Genomic DNA, 21,177 nt, shown 5'->3' on the forward strand with positions numbered 1-21,177 from the left:
CTTTCTCAGATTTTTTGGTGTTGCTCCCAGTAGTTTAGTCATGATCTAATCTAAATGAATACATTTTTGCAAAAGTCTGATATTTAACTCTTTCCCCGCCATTGACGAGATATCTCGTCAATTAAGAGAAAACGCTTCCCTGCCAATGACGAGTATTTCCGTCTTTCCGCAATACCGCTATTATCCTCAACTTTTTAAACCCGGAAGTATTGCCCTATGGCAAGCTGCTGCATGTCCGTGTCTGTTTTAAAGATCGCTCTCAATGGGATCTCTATGAAAAGTCCATCACAAAAAATTGAATTATCCCTGCTTTTTGCTCAAAATGTGGTGTTTTTGCAGAAACCTACCCATATTCAAAAGCTGATTACAAAAGAACTACTCAAGGTAGGATGAAACGGGTTTGTTTGTTTGAAAGCAGAGGGTCTGTTCTTTCATTTGGTATATTGTATGTTTATATATTTGAAGAAGAACATTTTCTGGAAGGCATTAAACTTTTGTGAAAATCATGAAAAACGCTGGCGCTGGCTGGCAACTTTTTTTAAAAACGCTGGAGGTGAAAGAGTTAATGTGTTTTCAATTTGTCACACCACAGAAAAATGTGTTATTAACCAACCAGCCAAATTGAAATGATTAAAAAACTGCCAAGTAAATAAAATAAGCTATCAAAATCTTGGAAAAACAGGCAGGATTCTTTGCTCTAACATGTTTAGGGCGTGTCAGCTGTCTGTGCTGAAGCCACACCCACTCTGCATCTTTTTAACTTTAAAATACCTACAACCTAGCTGCTTCTCAATGTCAAGGAAGGAATCCTCGGAAGCCATTATTTCAAGGATGCTATGTCATCGACATCCGTCGAAGGACTGTTCCAATGTCGAGGATCTTCGGAATTTCAACCAACGACTAAGTCCATAGTTCGAGAAATATCCCATTTACAGAAAAGGATGCATATGTGTAGCATTCGCATGCTGAAATCACCCACAATCCTATGCGCGAAGTGCCGAAAGCACACCTTTTCACTGACGTAATGACGCGCACTTGCTAGCCCAATCCATTTACGTGTTCTCCGAATGCTAAAGAGGAGCCTAGCCTCTGAAGGAAGTGACTTGTAAGGACAAGTCCTACCAAGGAAGTATCCTTGACATTGAGAAACACCTCCTGAGGCCCTATCCCAAACGGCACCCTCCGGACATGTAGTGCAGACCTTAGGGACCCTTGACGTGAGTTCAAGAGGGCGCACCGGAGTTGTATTTTGGGACAGACTCTAGCGTCACGCCAGAAATAGGAAGAGATGTTGCCCATCAGTGTGAACTCATCCCTTCTGTTGTCTGATTGGTCTGATTACTCTTTCGCAAGGACTTCTGGGTTGGTAAAGTGCGCGAAGCCTGCTGCAGTGCGGGCTTCACCGAAGACCGCATAAAGGGTTCAAAAGGTGCGCTGATGAGCACACTTCGGAGCGTAAAAATGACAGATGGCACACCTTACGGACTCGTAAACTAAGCGAGCACGCACAATTTAAGGCCACAAGCTCAAAAGTCCACATGAAGTGTGCCATTTGGGACAGGCCCTGAGTGGATGCTCACTTCGCAATTATGCTAGGGGCGGGGCCATGCTTGGTGGCTCCAGTGCATCATGAAGCCACCGGTTCATCCCCGCCCAAATAATCCTGAATGCTGAAATATGGAAAAAATTGTTTAACGATGTCACTCCACAATTCAGTACTACACACTTTAAAAATGGCTGGGTTGTACCCAGAACACACTGCTTGGCATCAGGCATCCTTGATGAAGATCATACGATCGAAACGTTGCCAATAAAGATATTTTGATACATTTTTGCAAGCAGACAGTGTGCAGGATTTTTCTGTAGTTTTTAATATGCAGCATATTACAAAAATTTTAACTTTTATAATGTACCTTCATTAAAGGTGCAGTGTGTAATTTTTAAAAGGATCTCTTGACAGAAATGCAAAATAATATACAAAACTATATTATCAGGGGTGTATAAAGACCTTTTTATAATGAACCGTTATGTTTTTATTACCTTAGAATGAGACGTTTTTATCTACATACACCGAGGGTCCCCTTACATGGAAGCCGCCATTTTGTGCCACCATGTTTCTACAGAAGCCCTTAATGGACAAACTTTTTTTACTAAGTTGTCTCTGTCGATGACATGTTTTTCTGGTGGCGGCTACTGTAGCTTCTCTATGCGTTTCAAAAGTGAGGGGAGAGCAGTGGACTGAGCCGTTGGTTGCAATTCACAACCTCACCACTAGATGCTGCTAAAATTTACACACTGCACCTTTAAATTAAAAAATTAAGTTAACACAATATAAATACACAGGGAAATGGTAACAGTTAACACATTAATCTTGTGAATCCCAAATTGCTAAACTAATTGATAACAGCCATAAAGTGAAAGTTAACAAACTAAATTGAGAATAAAATATGAATGAAAAATATTCAAAACTACCTCCAAATCTCTAATAGTAAATAGAAAAGCAGAAGTGAAATCAGACCTTGAATTTTTATGTAGCTATTTTCTGCTCATTTTTCTCCTTTCACGCACATGCCCTTGCGCACACCACATTTCTTTGAGAAAAGTACAAGTACCTTTCAATTACAAAGAAAAATGTCTGTACTTGTGATTTAATGTTTGTCGGATATTTTCTCTGGATTTTTCTCCTTCGCTTTTTAAGACACAGATGTTGCCCAAACATAACAATTCCTTTGTGTGGAGCCGGACATTCTTTTACTGAGAAAGACACGCAACCCAGACCTAAAGAAAAAAAGTCAGCTGAATGAGAAATAACAGTCACCTACTAATGGACGAATGCGACCAAGCAGGCCTTGCGTAACCCTGTCAATATAAACCAAACATCTACACATTATACCCCGTTCACATTACAAGCGACAAAGTGACACGATCCCATTCATTTTAAAGGAGAGCGGGCGACAGTGATCGTTGGTGACCACTTGGGGGCATGTCCAGCGACACGACAAAGTTGAAAAACCTTCATAATAATGCAAATAATAAGCGACTACCAATAGGAGTGAAGCGTGGAGTTTACATCATCCATGTTCGGTCAGTTACTGCAGTGGATGGTTACTCATTTGTTTATAATTGTTAGAAAACTTTGCAAATGAAAAAAAACATGAACTTTAACACCTAAAGCCCTTCAAGCGGTATTAAAGAAATCATAAATCTAAATTTTAACCAATGCTGTCATAATATTCTCGCTTTTTAGTCATGTTCACACTCCATCCTAATGAATTCCTTATTGTCTTAAAGCAAAACAACACAGAAGAACTCTCAAAGGTGGAGTCATTCGTCAAACATTTTCCTCTTTAAGACAAATTTTGGAGAATTCTGCCTGACAACACTCGACTCAGTTTAGGTGCTGGGTGTTTTTTGGAGGGATGTGTGGTGTTTGTGTGTGCGTGTTAATTTCAGTACGACACTTCATATTCTCCTCATTAACACCACCTCTACTGCAAGCAGATGTGCCAAACTGAACGATTCCCTATCGTGCATTAACAAACTTAAAAAACAAAGATTTGGGCAAAAAGAGGAACGAGACAGGTGAGTAAAACTGAATTTTAACAGGGTAAATGATTTGCAGAATGCACGTGTAATGAATAATTGCTTCTTTACAAGTATTTCCTTTTGAAACCAGAAGTTTGGGTTACTCAGGGTTCCCACGGGTCCTTGAAAGTTTGTGAATCTGGGGAAAAAATTCAAGGCCCTGGGAAGTTTTTGAAAATATACATACAGTCTTGTTCAAAATAATAGCAGTACAATGTGACTAACCAGAATAATCAAGGGTTTTAGTATATTTTTTATTGCTACGTGGCAAACAAGTTACCAGGAGGTTCAGTAGATTCTCAGAAAACAAATGAGACCCAGCATTCATGATATGCACGCTCTTAAGGCTGTGCAATTGGGCAATTAGTTGAATTAGTTGAAAGGGGTGTGTTCAAAAAAATAGCAGTGTGGCATTCAATCACTGAGGTCATCAATTTTGTGAAGAAACAGGTGTGAATCAGGTGGCCCCTATTTAAGGATGAAGCCAACACTTGTTGAACATGCATTTGAAAGCTGAGGAAAATGGGTCGTTCAAGACATTGTTCAGAAGATTAAAAAGTTGATTGGAGAGGGGAAAACCTGTAAAGAGGTGCAAAAAATGATAGGCTGTTCAGCTAAAATGATCTCCAATGCCTTAAAATGGAGAGCAAAACCAGAGAGACGTGGAAGAAAACGGAAGACAACCATCAAAATGGATAGAAGAATAACCAGAATGGCAAAGGCTCAGCCAATGATCACCTCCAGGATGATCAAAGACAGTCTGGAGTTACCTGTAAGTACTGTGACAGTTAGAAGACGTCTGTGTGAAGCTTAATCTATTTTCAAGAATTCCCCGCAAAGTCCCTCTGTTAAAAAAAAGGCATGTGCAGAAGAGGTTACAATTTGCCAAAGAACACATCAACTGGCCTAAAGAGAAATGGAGGAACATTTTGTGGACTGATGAGAGTAAAATTGTTCTTTTTGGGTCCAAGGGCCACAGACAGTTTGTGAGACGACCCCCAAACTCTGAATTCAAGCCACAGTACACAGTGAAGACAGTGAAGCATGAAGGTGCAAGCATCATGATATGGGCATGTTTCTCCTACTATGGTGTTGGGCCTATTTATCGCATACCAGGGATCATGGATCAGTTTGCATATGTTAAAATACTTGAAGAGGTCATGTTGCCCTATGCTGAAGAGGACATGCCCTTGAAATGGTTGTTTCAACAAGACAATGACCCAAAACACACTAGTAAACGGGCAAAGTCTTGGTTCCAAACCAACAAAATTAATGTTATGGAGTGGCCAGCCCAATCTCCAGACCTTAATCCAATTGAGAACTTGTGGGGTGATATCAAAAATGCTGTTTCTGAAGCAAAACCAAGAAATGTGAATGAATTGTGGAATGTTGTTAAAGAATCATGGAGTGGAATAACAGCTGAGAGGTGCCACAAGTTTGTTTACTACATGCCACAAAGATTTCAAGCAGTTTTAAAAAACTGTGGTCATACAACTAAATATTAGTTTAGTGATTCACAGGATTGCTAAATCCCAGAAAAAAAAAATGTTTGTACAAAATAGTTTTGAGTTTGTACAGTCAAAGGTAGACACTGCTATTTTTTTGAACACACCCCCTTCAACCAATTGCCCAATTGCACAGCCCCAAGAGCGCGCACATCACGAATGCCGGGTCCTGCCCGTTCTCTGAGAATCTACTGAACCCACCGGCAACTTGCCTGCCACGCAGCAACAAAAAACACACTAAAAACCTTGATTATTCTGGTTAGTCACATTGTACTGCTATTATTTTGAACAAGACTGTACATACATACAGGGCATTGAAAGTGCCTGAATCTATTTCATGCAAGAAGTTTTCTAGAAAAAAAGCCATATTATTCCCTGTGTAGTGTAGGATAATATACATTTTAAATACACGTGCTATACTGTTCACTTTAAATGCTTATATCTTCTATATGCGAATGTTGATTCGTACCAAAATGCTTTTTTGCATATTTGTGTTTGACACAAGAAAGTGTCTCTGGTAACGTATAACTGTTGTTCCCTCAAAAGGGAACGAGACGCTGCATCTCCCTTACCATACTTCCTGCGTCCCTGTAACACCGTCTTTGGCAATATTTCAGATAGCGATATACCTCCTGGCTTCCGCGTCACCCTGTCTTTGTCGTTAAGCCTCACCATTGGTCGAATTTGAATCTATACACATTCAGACACACTTACCCTTTGAGGCGTCCCCAAAGTGTCACTGCAGTGACGCAGCGCGAGTTCCCTCAAAAGGGAACTGTAACAATGTATTTTAAAACGTAACACAAAGTAACCTTGCTCTCACTAGAAATGTGTCCCCATATTTAGTCCTTGAATTTGAGGGTATTGGACCTGGAAAGTCCTTGAAAGGTCCTTGAATTTGAAGTTAACTAAGGTGTGAGAATCCTGTATATTCAACTATTTATTATGACATATCTATAAACCATAATTTTAATAAACTGAGATCTTGCATATCGTTTTTGCATGCAAACAGGGACAGCGTAGGTGGACACAGCTTGTTTTACAATGTTTTGCTTCTTCGCACTGACTCACGGCGTAAAACGGCCTCGGTGACACCTGTCAACTGCCAGACCAGGTGTGAACCCAGTGGCCAGGTTATCGAAACCACAATAACACAATGAGTTTGATTTATTCGTCAAAAAAGTACATAAGTCCATCTGTGTGCGCTCAACGTCAGATCATTTATCACGAAAAACAATAAAACGCATGCGATCTCTACTTAAAATGACAAAAACAGAGAAGTTACCAAAGGTTGAGGGTGAATTTTAAATACACAAACCCTTAACCACGCAAGATGACAGGCAGTGAAATACAACAGAACAGATCTAACCATCTTAAACAGCTCACATCTACTTCCAAAACCACTTGATTTCTCTTTCATACGCACCCACAAACATCTCACTTCCAGCCACTAATAACACATTACATGGCAATTTAATAATGTGGGGTTCAGATACCATTACCATATTGTTCATGTGCTCTACAGTAAACTTTTAGAACCACAAATGCAACATGACACGAATAGTTTCACGACAAGTGGAAGTGATGAAGGTTCAAGCACATCCTGAATGCATTTGGGTATTTCTGCAAGTCTGCACCACAGGTGAACTTTCAAATTAAATTCTTTCGCTATGAGGTTACTGGAAACTCCTCCAGGATCTGCCCGTGCATCTGCTTGATGAGCTTAGGACTGAGATCATCGAGGTTTTGAAAGCAACGTTCTGGGTTAAATGAGGACATTTGGAGAGCAACTGGTGCTGTTAAAACATTGCAGACTGAGTCTATCACCTCGCTGCGCTGTTAACAAATCACACACAGCTTCTAGTCGCACAGAAAAGCCAACAAGTACGCAGAAATTCAGAGATTTAGTAGCGATGTGGTCCAGCTAATGAGACGATGTGGTCGCTGGTTCCTCTCCAATCTACAAAGAAGGGCAATTGAAAATCACTTAGGTCCAGTCACTGGCAAGAGCTTGTAAAGTATGAAGTCTTAATATGGGACGCAGTCCATGAAAACCCAGCTAAAGCCATTTTTGCCATTTATTTTATGTATGTAAAAAAAAATTATGTACATTCTCTGAAACTAAACTATAACCTTGATATGTTTAACATTGACTGAGTAAGGTCATGTCAATGTATGAAATCAAACTTTGACACTCCTAATCTCATAGATTATAAGACTTCACAGACGGGGATACATATATTATTTGCAAAAAAATAAAATAAACCTTACTTTCCAATTCAGGTAAAAGGAGCTTTTGTTTCTCTCTACTCTTGTGGTTTTATCTCAATGGCTACATCGCCACCTGGTGGACTACTTGAATCTTTTCTTACTTTAGGTTTAGGAGCTAAAAAAAATGGGAGAAAAATATTAGCATCAGAAATAAAATAAAAAAAACATGGACATCTATATGCGATATAAGAGATGACCATTTCTCTTACCATTTGGGTTTTCCTGTTTATAAAAAGTCTTGAGCATTTCGATCGCCTCTTCTGCTCTGTAGCCCGAGATGCACTGTATGAAACAAACAAACAAACGGGTACTTCATGGATCTTAACTAAACACGGCAATTTTTATGACAAGAAATATATTTCAGCATTACATGCAGGATGTCTTTTACCTTAAATGAAGTCCCTGTGTGTGGTAAATCATCTGATGAGACATCCAGGACTGAGCCACAGCCTCCGAAACGTTCATTCTTGCACCCATATACAACGAAAGGTATGTCTGTCTAAATGTTAAATGAATCTACACGTATGTTCCTGTTGCTTTGGTAGAGCAATGTGTTGCGCAATGCAAAGATCATGGGTTTGATAAAAAATAAATCTTGAATGCACTGTGGTCGATTTAGATAAATGTTTTACACAAATGCATACATGTATATTGGTGTTTTTTATTTAAAGGGATAGTTCATCTCAAAATGAAAATTGTGTTATCATTTTCTCATCCTCGTGTTGTTCCAAACCCGCATGAATTTCTTTTTTCTGATGAACACAAAAGAAGATATTTTGATAAATGATGGTAAACACACAGCAGATAGTGACAATTAGGGTGACCACCTGTCCCGCGTAGCGCTTGCGCGCACAGCGTTTAAAGCCCAATTCATGCGTCCCGCAAATTGAGACCGTGTCACGCATAATCAATGCTTGCTCAAAAAAATTGGTCGCTCTATAAGCCCCAGCCTGGCAGCCAAAAGAACATTACTAGACAGTTCAGGCTCGCTCGCCACTCGCACGCTACTGTTGCTCCTCAGTTGAACTGCTGACTAGGTTGTTGTCAACTTTTCTTTGTTGTCATGACAGCGCAGTCCGCACGCAGCCACACACGAAAATTGGAGAAAGAGACTAAGTCTGACTCTGCATCGCCATCATCAATTACAAAGAGAAGGTGTGGGTACAAGAAAGACTGGGAAAATAATATTTGTGGCTGAAAGTCCTAAAGGTGTCCCCAGAACACTGAACAGTTTTTTCCTGCGCCTGCCTTTACTAACATGCAAGTTCACCATCCTTCCTCTCCCTTCTCGTTCCGTGAACCTCTGGAGTTGTGAGTTAAGACTTTTTTAACTGTTTCTGTGTTGTTGAGCAACTTCAATTCCTGTTAATTCTATAATTTTATATTATAATTTATTTAAAGTGAATAAATTATAATGAAAAATAAATTAAATAGCTAAAGTAAATCAGAAGTGGAAGTGCATCTGTCAATTCATTGAATGTTCAAAATATTGTGAATCTTTATTTTTTATTTTTTTAAATACACATTGGTTGCCTATTCATGAGCATACATAAGCAATAATTACACATGTTTAGGGGAATAGGGCATTATTAATATGCCATGTACACTGCAAAAAATGATTTTCAAGAAAAAAAAATCCCAGCATCCCCGTCTTGCTTCAGCAAAAATATCCAAAAATTCCCAAATTAAGATGCTCCCTCTCCAGGATCAAAACGACCCAAGAAAACAAGTCCAGCCCCTAGACCAAAAACATCACATTTAAGTGATTCTGTGCATAAAACAAGAAATAAATCTGCCAATGGGGTAGGCAAATTTTTCTTGAATTTAGTGTTTAAGAAAAACATTTTTTTTGGCTGGTTTTGTGCACAAAATCACTTAAATTTGATATTTTTGGTGTAAAAACTAGACTTATATTCTTGGGTCGTTTTACTCATCAAGAAAAAGCAACTTCATTTAAGAATTTTTAGATATTTTTACTGAAAACAAGACAAAAATACTATGAATTTTTTTTCTAGAAAATATATATTTTTTGCAGTGTAAGGTGGTATGTGCTAGAAATGGGTTAACCACTATCAATAAGTCGACCCGTGGATTGGGTGCACCGCCGGGCCAGGGAGTGTCCCACATTGTCCCTCGGAAACAGACCCCTTGTCCCCCCTTGGGCTTATTAGCAGGTGGTCACCCTAGTGACAATTGACTTCAAAGTAGAAATAAATAAAAATATTATGGAATTTAATGGGTATCGTCAACTGTGTGCTTACCATCATTTATCAAAATATTTTCTTCATCATTTATCCCAATACTTCCAAAATATTTTTCCTACTATGGAAGTCAATGGACACTATATGCTGTGTGTTTACCATCATTTCTCAAAATATCTTCTTTTGTGTTCATCAGAAAAAAGAAATTCATACAGGTTTAGAACAACATGAGGATGAGTAAATGATGACAGAATTTTGATTTTAAGGTTAACTATCCCTTCAAATACAACATTTCCATATCCTTTGAAGCTCACGTAACACATGCTGTTTCTGCATTTCTGATGTTAATCTGGAGTACCTATAGAGTAGTATGACATCCTTTATATGTCTGAAGAGTCTTTAGTTTAATCAGATTTATAAAAGAAAGATTTGCTTTACCGAATCTTTTCGATAACATACGAAAAAATGAAGACGGAGGAGTTACACCGCGGGAGGAGCGAGTACGAGTCATGCAACACTATACAGCACTGTTTTAACTTATGATTCACTACTATTTCCAACATAAGACAAAAGTCTTACTTACCGCATACTCGTCATGACCTGGTGGGAAAGTCCACCGCATCAAACACACGCAAAACTCCGCTGCTTCCCCGAATAATTAACTATATCCATTGTTTTAATGAGGCTGGATGTCTTCTCCTTAAATCCAAAAACACACTTCTTCTTTCGTGCCATTGTTGAGTTTTGAAATTAAACAAAGCTGAGTGGTGTGATAAGATGTTTGCAAGCTCTAGCGTCTCCCGCTGATTGACGGGTGGGCGGGGTTTTCCGGGGGAAGTGCCCATATAAAGAAGTGATACGTATAGAAAACCCCTGAAACGTCAGTTGGACCTGTAATCAAAAAAAACTTTCCGAAACTTGTATGAACCCTGGCGAAGTGCATTCGGCACAGAAATACTCTGTAACACGTCCAACTGCTTTTTTGACATTTGCCTACGTTTAGCATGAGGAAACAACTCTATAACTGTGTTAATAAGTCAGAATGCTTGAAATACCATTAAACACCCCCTTTAAAGGAATTGTTCACCCATAAATGAAAACTCTGCCATCATTCACCCACTCTCATGTCGTTACAAACCTGCACATATGTCTTGTTCTGATGAACACAACAGAAGAGATTTTGAGAAATGTATGTAACCAAACCAACCAGAAGCCCCACTGACTACCATAGTAGGAAAAGGAATACTATGGAAGTAAATAGGGCTTATGAATGGTTTAAGTAAATTATGACATATTTTTTATCTTTGCGTGAACTATCCTTTTAACAAACCATAGAAAATATCACCCTTTAAGGATACGTAGCAGACGCAGAGCGGCCGCACACATGATGCACGGCTCCACTGTCACATACAGTACAGTCTGTCCGCAAACCTCCTTTGAGTCCTTTTCTCTAAAACGACACCAATCGAGCACTTGATCCAGTGCCACCATTTCAGCATGACGTGTAGCCTTGAGCAAAGCAGACAACAAATTAGGCTATAAAGGGTTACATATTAAAAAAGAGGTATTCAAGAACAATAAGGATATTATATTATACAATATAGGCTACATGTGTTCCTGTAGATCACTTGGTTGAGCTTTGTGTTAAAAAAGCCAAGGTCAAGAGTAAATAAAGCAAATATACAATATAACAATTATACAAAAAGAGGTGGGCTGATGATGCTTGCTATGCTTCTCAATGAATTACGGTGAAATGCCGCTACACCCAAGAGCCAGAGGGCGCTCTCGTGCAGAAACTCAGTATGCGCCACAGAAGAAGAACCATTTCACACGCAGCTCCAGGAAATGGCGTAAGGATATATTTATATCGCTGTTTAAAGGCCCAAAAGAGGATGTTTCCGCCGACTAAGAATCCAAAGACCGTTACTGGGTTTTTTAAATAAGCGCATGCGTAAGAACAGCCTCTCTCCTTCACAGCTCATTTCTAGGGATGCCTTCCAAAACTTGTGTTCGAGTATTTACCACTTTACCACTGGCATATGCTGTGTCGCATCAGTGGATTCATTATGTGAAATTATATGATAATAAACACATAAGACGTAAAGTTAGATCAGTTGACGCTACTCCCATTTCAACTAGTATGTAGCAGACTGGTCACTGCCTAACTACAGTACAAGAACAACGTCGATATACCTGAATAAAAAGTCCAACAATAATTATTCCACAAAGAAAGAATAATCACTGTTACCTGTCGAGAAGATTCTTTGCGAACTGCGCGTCTGTCTTGACACCTCTCTTTTCCGTCATTGCTCTCCAGCGCTGAAATGTTTCTCCAATAACGACTCTGGTTAGATTACGTTATTCTGACAATTTTCTCCTCTTCTCAGCGACTTTCAAACTCTTTCTTTTACGTCCTCCTTCGGGTTTTTTCTCTTCCATGGTGCAAATTCGAGGAGGAAAGCAGGAGCGACAATGAAAACAAACCGAAACTAAAGACTGAGTTTCATGTGCTATGCGCATGCGTCACTCGTGTAAAGTTACTGGAGCGTGCACGTCTCTCACAAGGAACGTAATGGCCGTGATTGACAAGCCAGAGGGCCAATCGTTGACGCGATGATTGCGTCAACGATTGGCTGATGTTTTTAAGGCCCTACCTTATGCACAGATGACATATATTTAATATTATTACTTTCAGTGCACCTAATAAATATCTTTTATCATTTAGTAAAGACAGTTTCATGTAATATTGCAAAAATGTATTAAACAAACAGCCTCTTTTCCACCTTTAAACCTTTTCAGGTATTTTCATGATAATAAAGAATATGTATAATAAATATGTTTTGACAAGTGTTGCTTTTTCAAATGCATGTTATAAACAACTCAAACCAAGAGTGATTTCAGATCGATAAGGACTTACTGATCAAACCGTAGTACATGAAATAGCTGTGAACAATATAGCCTGTGTGATTCAGAATAGTTATCGGTCAGGTATTATTATTGTATATCGGTATTTATTGTCACATTCCTATATACAAAACATAACAATATAGCCATAAAAATCATAAATTATGTTATTAGGAAGTACGATAATACTTACGTTTTTAGTTTCATTCACCTCATTCCTTCCTTTTCCTATAATTTCATTGTTATAAACCATCAGACAGCCAACTGGAACCTCTCCATTATCAAGAGCCTCCAATGCCTTTAAAGGTAATACAAAATTAAATAATTTCTTAAACACAACCCATAAAAGTTTACCATGAAAGCCATGGCACCATAGTTATCATAACATATAATAAACTGTGACGGTAACAATTTACAACAAAGTTAAATTTGTTAACAGTAAATGCCTTAGCTCAGTGGTTCTCAAACTTTTTCCGCGTGCAGCCCCCCTTGTGTACGGTGCATTCCTTCGCGGCCCTCCAAAAGAAAATTTATGACAAAAACTGTTCTAAAATTTAACATTTTAATTAAACAAAATATATCAAATTATACAAAAGTAGTGCTGTTGGTTAGTAGCTTTATTTTTTTAGGTTTAATTACACAGAATTCATGATAAATTAATGCATTTTATAAAATGTCATAAAACGGGGGCCCCCCTGGCACCATCTCGCGGCCCCCCTGGGGGCCCCGGACCCCAGTTTGAGAACCACTGCCTTAGCTAACATGAACTATAAAATAAATAATCTTTGTTACAGTAATTCATGTTCATTGTGCACTAACTATAACTTTTCATTTGGGTAGTATATTAGTAAATGCTGAAAATAAGATAAATTAAGATTAATGTTTTTTTATGGGCATCACTGTAATGAAAGAGTTTGGAAGACAGCTCAAATAAAAGTATGATTTACATTAGAATTAATAATTGTGCTAAGCACTGTACTTAGTGTAATATAGATAAGTGAAAACTTAAAATAACACATTATATATAAAAGAAGGTATCACAGTGGTATTACCATACCATGCCAAACGCCTTTGACATCCATGTATGAATCTCACTATCAGATGGCTGTAGAAAGTCTCTCTTCCCGGGATCATTTTCTGCCTCCATCTCCCTATCAACGTGCTTACTTAAAAGTAATAAAGTTAATTGGTTACCGTAACTTATAAATGTGAAAATTACACTCACAAAGGCATCGCAAACCAGGAACGAAAAACATGTTCGTCATATGTGCACGTGTTGAAGGAGGAGCGTGTTTGATTTCATGATGCGCAAGCCGTTCGGCGTTTGCTATCCAAGTATCGCGAGAGCAATACGCTTCGAAATGTTTTAACTTGCTCTCGCGGTATTTTGATGTCAGACGCCGCTCGGTCTGCGCAGCGCAAAGTCGAACACCGCACAGTCGATGGATCGATTGGATCGGAGAGCTTGATTTCGCCTGTCCGTTGCTAACATGAGAACTTATTGCTATGTAGCATCGTGCTAGCTGATGAGTTACGACTAAACACGTTATTACATTTAGCTTTAATTTTTTGCGTGTAGGTTTTTAAAAAAATGTTGAGTTCGACATGGAATTTCATCAAACGCCATAAAAGGAAATTCATCTTTACGGGAGTTTTTGTTGGAGGTAACGTGGGCCATTTAGATCACCTGCATGCATGCTTAGCCTATACATCACACATTCTTGTATGTCACATGTATTTACTGTATGACTGAATGTTTAAGTGTTGCTTGTTTAAAATGTCTGCATGAATTGTGTTTGGTTACTGTTACTGTAGTGTTATGCATTTAAATTTCATTCATTCATTTTATCTTATCAATCTCAGTTCACCTGTCACCTAGTTTTCTTTATTGACATATTGGTGGGGTGGGTAGGAAAACTAAAATGGGCTGGTAGTTTAAGCAGCAGACATTGTTGATACTGAATAGAACTGGTATAATGCATGTCACTTTTTTAAACATATACTTTGCATTGTATTCTCAAACCCAGGTGTGTATCTACTTGGTAAATATGCACAGAGAAAAATTCAGGATATACAAGAGCGTGAGGCTGCTGAATATATTGCTCAAGCTCGGAGACAATTTCATTTTGAAAGTAACCAGAGGACATGTAACATGACAGGTAAAAATGAAATGCATACAGATTACTGTATTTTTGGTGTTTTACTGTATCTAACTGTTTTTTATTTGTAGTGTTATCAATGCTTCCTACTCTAAGAGAGGCGATCATACATCATCTCAACTCAGAGACCCTCACTACTTTGCTTAAGACTAAGTGAGTCATTCATGTACATTATAGATGATCTACATTTGATCATTAATGGATATTTGCCTACAGTATGTATGAGTTATCCTGTTTTTTTCCTCGTAGGCCAGCCAATAAGCTTGAAATCTGGGAGGATTTAAAGATAATCAGTGAGTTTAAGAGGTTTCTTGTTATATTAGACCAGATGCAATGTGATAAAATGGTCTTTATGATCATGGTAATAAATAGAATGCAGTGCATTGCAATACAAAATATATCCTATAAAAATAAAAATTATAGTGAGAGCTAGGGCTGCAAAATAAACTCGTTTTTGTTTATGTGTGTGTACTGTGTATAATAATTATGTATATGTACTCACCTAAAGGATTATTAGGAACACCATACTAATACTGTGTTTGACCCCCTTTCGCCTTCAGAACTGCCTTAATTCTACGTGGCATTGATTCAACAAGGTGCTGAAAGCATTCTTTAGAAATGTTGGCCCACATTGATAGGATAGCATCTTGCAGTTGATGGAGATTTGTGGGATGCACATTCAGGGCACGAAGCTCCTGTTCCACCACATCCCAAAGATGCTCTAGTGGGTTGAGATCTGGTGACTGTGGGGGCCATTTTAGTACAATGAACTCATTTTCATGTTCAAGAAACCAATCTAAAATGATTCGAGCTTTGTGACATGGTGCCTGCTGGAAGTAGCCATCAGAGGATGGGTACATGGTGGTCATAAAGGATGGACATGGTCAGAAACACTGCTCAGGTAGGCCGTGACATTTAAACTATGTCCAAATGGCACTAACCGTGCATTCATACCGCCACCGGCGAGAGCGTCAATAAAAGCTCTGGCTGCCGTATTATTAACGCTATAGAAAAGGTGTAGTGGATGCTCTGACGCTCGAATGCATTCTCTGGAATCCTCTCAAGCGGAGGTTTCTGCCTTCCGATTGGTTGCCGCCGAATGTTTCCGCCTTCCGATTGGTTGCCACCGATCCGCGTCATAGCTCATTACCATAAAGTTGAGCTGATTTCAACTCTCCTCGACGCTCATGCCGTACGCCGCAGCGCTGCTCGACGGGCTCGCCGCCGACTCTCATTGAAAATGAATGACTTCCGGCTACTTTGACGCTCTCGCCGGTGGCGGTGTGAAGGCACAGTAAGGGGCCTAAAGTGTGCCAAGAAAACATCCCCCACACTATTACACCACCACCACCAGCCTGCACAGTGGTAACAAGGCATGATGGATCCATGTTCTCATTCTGTTTACGCCAAATTCTGGCTCTACCATCTGAATGTCTCAACAGAAACCGAGACTCATCAGACCAGGCAACATTTTTCCAGTCTTCAACTGTCCAATTTTGGTGAGCTTGTGCAAATTGTAGCCTCTTTTTCCTATTTGTAGGTGAGATGAGTGGTACCCAGTGGGGTATTCTGCTGTTGTAGCCAATCCGCCTTAAAGTTGTGCGTGTTGTGGCTTCACAAATGCTTTGATGCATACCTCGGTTGTAACTCGGTTGCATTTTCGCCCACAGGACTGCCGCATACTGGATGTTTTTCCCTTTTCACACCATTCTTTGTAAACCCTAGAAATGGTTGTGCATAAAAATCTCAGTAACTGAGCAGATTGTAAAATACTCAGACCGGCCCGTTTGGCCCCAACAACCATGACACGCTCAAAATGGCTTAAATCACCTTTTTTTTCCCATTCTGACATTCAGTTTGGAGTTCAAGAGATTGTCTTGACCAGGACCACACCCCTAAATGCATTGAAGTAACTGCCATGTGATTGGTTGATGCATGTGTTTATTTATATGAATATAAATTATATAACAGTACACACACATAAGCAAAACTTTTATTCTGCAAACAATTAGTCGCGATTAATCGTTTTGTAGCACTTGCACACAAATGAAAAGCTGTAAAATGTGCACTACAGTTGTTTAAAAAAAATGCTTGTGCAAATACTTTACAAAATAAGTTCATTTAATAAAGGTGTGGAATAATAGTCTTGTTTGTGTGTGTGCGTGTGTTTCTCTGTGTATGACTGCCACTTGTGTTACTGTCAATAATGTCTCATCCATTTATTGTTTACAAGAATTATCATTACCCTTCAGGTTTTACTCGCAGCATTGTGGCTATTTACAGCACTTGTATGTTGGTGGTCTTGCTGCGAGTTCAGCTCAACATAATTGGTGGCTATCTGTACCTGGACAACTCTGTGACAAAGAACGGAGCGGTATTCCAAGCCTTGATGTTTTCACTGCAAATCACAATCTTTTAGCCTTTATTTCATGTTTCAGCGCTCCTGATTAATTTATTTTGCTATTTTAGACCCCTTTAGCACCTCCTGATGTCCAGCAACAATATCTGTCAAGTATTCAACACCTTCTTGGAGAAGGTAAGTACAATGTCATCTTCGTGTAAGAGGGTCAATCCTGTATATAGTTTGGTAAAATCCATTAGAGAGTTATTGATGTTACTTTCTGCCTTTACAGGACTCATTGAACTGATAACTGTGGTGAAGAAAGCTGTCCAGGAAGTTCTTGGACCGTACGTGGATTAGATGATTCGTGTTTTTGATCTTAAATATTTAGCAATACAGTTAACTTCTGATTTAACTTCTCTGTCTTTAGGATGTCACTGAGGCAGAGTTTATCCCTGCAAGAGTTGGAGGAACAGTTAACTCGGATCAGACAGCTAGTTGAAGGCAGTTCTTCCTCTAAGCACAAGAGTCTTTCCTGGTACATGATGCCTGATGAAGAGAACACGCTAGCTTCACAGGTAAGTCACTGACCTTAAAGGATTAGTCAATTTTCTTTAAAAAAAATCCAGATAATTTACTCACCACCATGTCATCCAAAATGTTGATGTCTTTCTTTGTTCAGTAAAGAAGAAATGATGTTTTCATTCCACATTCCACGATTTTTCTAATTTTAATGGACTTTAATGGACCCCAACACTTATCAGTTTTAATGCACTTTAAAATTGCAGTTTTAAAGGACTCTAAACGATCCCAAACGAGGCATAAAGGTCTTATCTAGCGAAATGAATGTCATTTTGGCAAGAAAAATAAAAAATATGCACTTTTAAACCACAAATTCTCGTCTTCCTTCGGTCCTATGACGCGCCAGCGCGACCTCACATAATTGCATAATGATGTCGAAAGGTCACGTGTTACATAGATGAAACGCACATTTGCAGACCAATTTAAACAATAAACTGACACAGAGACATTAATTAGTATCATTCCACATACAACAAAGTCGGAACGGTCCTCTTTCTCCACACACATCCGTGACATCTTGACGTGATGACTTATTACGTAAGGTCGCGCTGGCGCGCCACAGGACCCCAGGCAGACGAGAAGTTGTGGTTTAAAAGTGCGTATTTTTTATTTTTCTTGTCAAAAATGACAATCGTTTCGCTAGATATAAGACTTTGAAACTGCAATTTGAAACTGCATTAAAACTGTTAAGTGTTGGGGTCCACCAAAGTCCATTAAAATGAGAAAAATCCTGGAATGTTTTACTCAAAAATCTAAATTTCTTCTCGACTGAACAAAGACATCAACATTTTGGATGACATGGTGGTGAGTACATTATTTGAATTTTTTTTTTTTTAAATTGACTTATCCTTTAATAAAAAAATGTGTATCTAAACGAAAGCAAAGAAGGAAAAATCTGATGCCAGTTTTTTTTTAGGCCTGTGGTCTCACTGAAAATGATATCACAACAATAAAACTGCTCAATGAAACGAGAGACATGCTTGAAAGGTAAGATTTGTTCATAAAGTTCAGACTTACAGTGAGCCCTATTGTTTTATTATCCTGGCTGGCCACTAATTGCTTCTGATTTTGTTTTTTCAGTCCAGACTTCAGTACTGTACTCAGTACGTGCTTAAATCGAGGCTTTGTCCGATTCCTGGACAACTTGGCAGAGTTCTTCCGGCCCCCACAAGGAGACGCCACCACCTGCAACTCACCTGATTGCTTAGTGTATGTGCACAGTTATCTGAAAGATATCTTATATTTATTATCGTATGTGAATTTACATCTCTGTTAGTTTAGTTCAGTCAGAACTGTTTTTGATGTGTTTTTTTCCAGATTGTCACCTGTGAGCCTCCCGCTTGCCAAAATCATTCCCATCATTAATGGACAGATACATTCAATATGCAGTGAAATACCAAGTCACTTTGTCCAGGTGAGAGATTGTTTCTAGTTTCATTCTATACATAAGGTGCATGATAAATAAATTTTCATACAAACTCTGTGACTTTTTTTTGTATATTTTAGGATCTTTTGTTGATAGACCAAGTGAAAGAGTTCGCCGCCAATGTGTATGAAACGTTTAGCACACCTCAGGATCTTCAGAAGTGAGTGTGGGATCAAGCAAGTGAGACGTTGACTCCTTACAAATCCACTTTATGCTCAGATTCTCGTGCTGTCCAGAAAAGACACAAAGTCCTGATATCGTCCAGGCCAATGGCAACACATGGTTGACCCGAGAGATGAGTGCATAGTTGGTCGATCGCATCCTCTGTTTAGTAGGCATTCAATATGGAGAATCTTCTTATGTCCTGCCAGATGTGCTGTCTGTTTGACTTAACCTTCCTAACAAAACAGGATAGTTGCAAATAACTGTCCATGTCGTCCCAGGCATGCCAAGTTTTTACAGGCTGTAATGAATTTTTATTTATTTTTAATCCTTGTAGCATAACATTATCACTATATAATTGTGCAAATAAATGTCTCACTGGCTGGTGATCCATGTATTTAAACCTGCATTGCGAAGGAGAGAAGGTGTATTGTTTTTAATTCCGACATCACCAGATTTCCTACATCAATTTTGCAAAACAGCCCACCTTTTAAACAGTAACATCGCATGAAATTTGAACAGCTAATGTTTAACATTCTTTTACAGTAGTTCTGGATTACAGCGCTGCATACGTTTTTTTTTTTTATTATTAGGAGCATTGTGTAGAATTGATTCGGGATGCTTCTTATGGATGGGAAACTTTTGCAGGTTGTAGTATATTACTCCTTTTGTATCATGACCCATGAATGTCAATAAATATGTATAGTATTAATACTGGAACTATTAATTAAAAATAAATTGTTTGATTAGAAAAAAATGCACGGTCTGTAAACTAATAAGACTAACAATGTGCAATATCATGGTAAAATTGTACCACAATATATTAAGAGCACTGCCCAAATAGGCTAATTGAAGATCATGTGTACACTGCAAAAAAATTATTTTTGAAGAGGGAAAAGTCTTGGTATTTTTGTCTTGTTTTTTAGTAAAAATATTTTAAAAAATAAGTCTAGTTTTTAGACCAAAAAGATCAGATTTAAGTGATTTTGTGCATAAAACAAGCAAAAAAAATCTGCCAATGGGGTAAGCTACATTTTCTTGAATTTAGTGTTTAAGAAAAATGTTCAAGCTTTTTTTTCTTACCACATTGGCAGATTTTTGGTCTAAAAGCTAGACTTATTTTCTTGGGTCATTATGCTCATCAAAAAAAGCATCTTAATTTAAGAATTTAGATATTCTTACTGAAAACAGGACAAAAATACTAAGAATTTTTTTCTTAGAAATCATTTTTTTGCAGTGTATTGGTGCATTGTCTATTTAAAGGGATAAAATTAAATTCTGTTACTTACCTGTATAAATTTCTTTGCTTTGATGAAAACAAAAGAAGATACAGGAATGCTCGTAACCGAACTCATCAGAAGCACCATGAATTCCATAGTACTATTTTTTCCTACCATGGGGGTCAATGGGGCTTTTGATCGATTTGGTTACAAACATCCCTCAGAACAAAGAAATGTATTCAGGTTTGTACCAACATGAGAGTGAGTAAATGATGACACAATTTTCGTTTTTGAGTGAACTATCCCTTTAATGAAATTCTCACAGATTCCTCTAGAGGGCGACACACGTTTGGAGTTGGATATGGCAACTGGAAACAGTTCAGTGACATCAGGTTCAAACAATAAACATCTTATTCACTGTGTTGTTGACAAATATTTAAACAGGAAGAAATGAAGTAATATCTGACATAGTTCACAGAATGTATGAGGGCTGAACATGAGGAAAGCATATGATGTGAGACTACTCTTGCACAAGATATCACCCTTGATTAAACTTCCTTATGACCTAAAAACGTACTTGACTTCTTTTTAAATGAGACTATGACTATGTTTATACTGTCGGTCCAAATCCGATCTTTGTGCATATAAAAAAACACATTTTTTTATTATTTAGTTCTTAGGTTGGCACATTGGCTCAATGTGTAACACTGTTGCCTCATAGCAAGAAGGTCCCTGCTTCGAGGCACACCTTTTTGTGTGGAGTTTGCATAGAGTTGGTTTACTACAGGTACTCTGATTTCCTCCCACAGACCAAAAACATG

General features: G+C 38.5%; 2 protein-coding genes across 2 annotated transcripts; one reads left to right on the top strand and one right to left on the bottom strand.

Moving 5' to 3' along the window:
* Positions 1-6,239: 6,239 nt before the first annotated feature.
* Positions 6,240-13,764, bottom strand: adat2 (adenosine deaminase tRNA specific 2). The gene is made up of 7 exons (XM_055186418.2): positions 13,524-13,764; positions 12,660-12,764; positions 10,921-11,071; positions 7,750-7,856; positions 7,571-7,643; positions 7,362-7,476; positions 6,240-7,050 (listed from the first exon to the last, which is right to left on the bottom strand). Exons 1-6 carry the CDS (start codon positions 13,611-13,613, stop codon positions 7,397-7,399), a joined length of 606 nt encoding a protein of 201 aa, XP_055042393.2. The 5' UTR covers positions 13,614-13,764; the 3' UTR covers positions 6,240-7,050; positions 7,362-7,396.
* Positions 13,765-13,917: 153 nt separating this feature from the next.
* On the top strand, positions 13,918-19,839 carry pex3 (peroxisomal biogenesis factor 3). The gene is made up of 12 exons (XM_055186412.2): positions 13,918-14,130; positions 14,494-14,625; positions 14,697-14,778; positions 14,875-14,918; positions 16,878-16,999; positions 17,095-17,161; positions 17,259-17,313; positions 17,397-17,544; positions 18,465-18,535; positions 18,629-18,757; positions 18,866-18,962; positions 19,055-19,839. Exons 1-12 carry the CDS (start codon positions 14,058-14,060, stop codon positions 19,136-19,138), a joined length of 1,104 nt encoding a protein of 367 aa, XP_055042387.1. The 5' UTR covers positions 13,918-14,057; the 3' UTR covers positions 19,139-19,839.
* The last annotated feature ends 1,338 nt before the right edge of the window (positions 19,840-21,177 follow it).

This window comes from Misgurnus anguillicaudatus, chromosome 18 (genome assembly GCF_027580225.2).
Source record: "Misgurnus anguillicaudatus chromosome 18, ASM2758022v2, whole genome shotgun sequence".
Taxonomy (NCBI): Eukaryota; Metazoa; Chordata; class Actinopteri; order Cypriniformes; family Cobitidae; genus Misgurnus; species Misgurnus anguillicaudatus.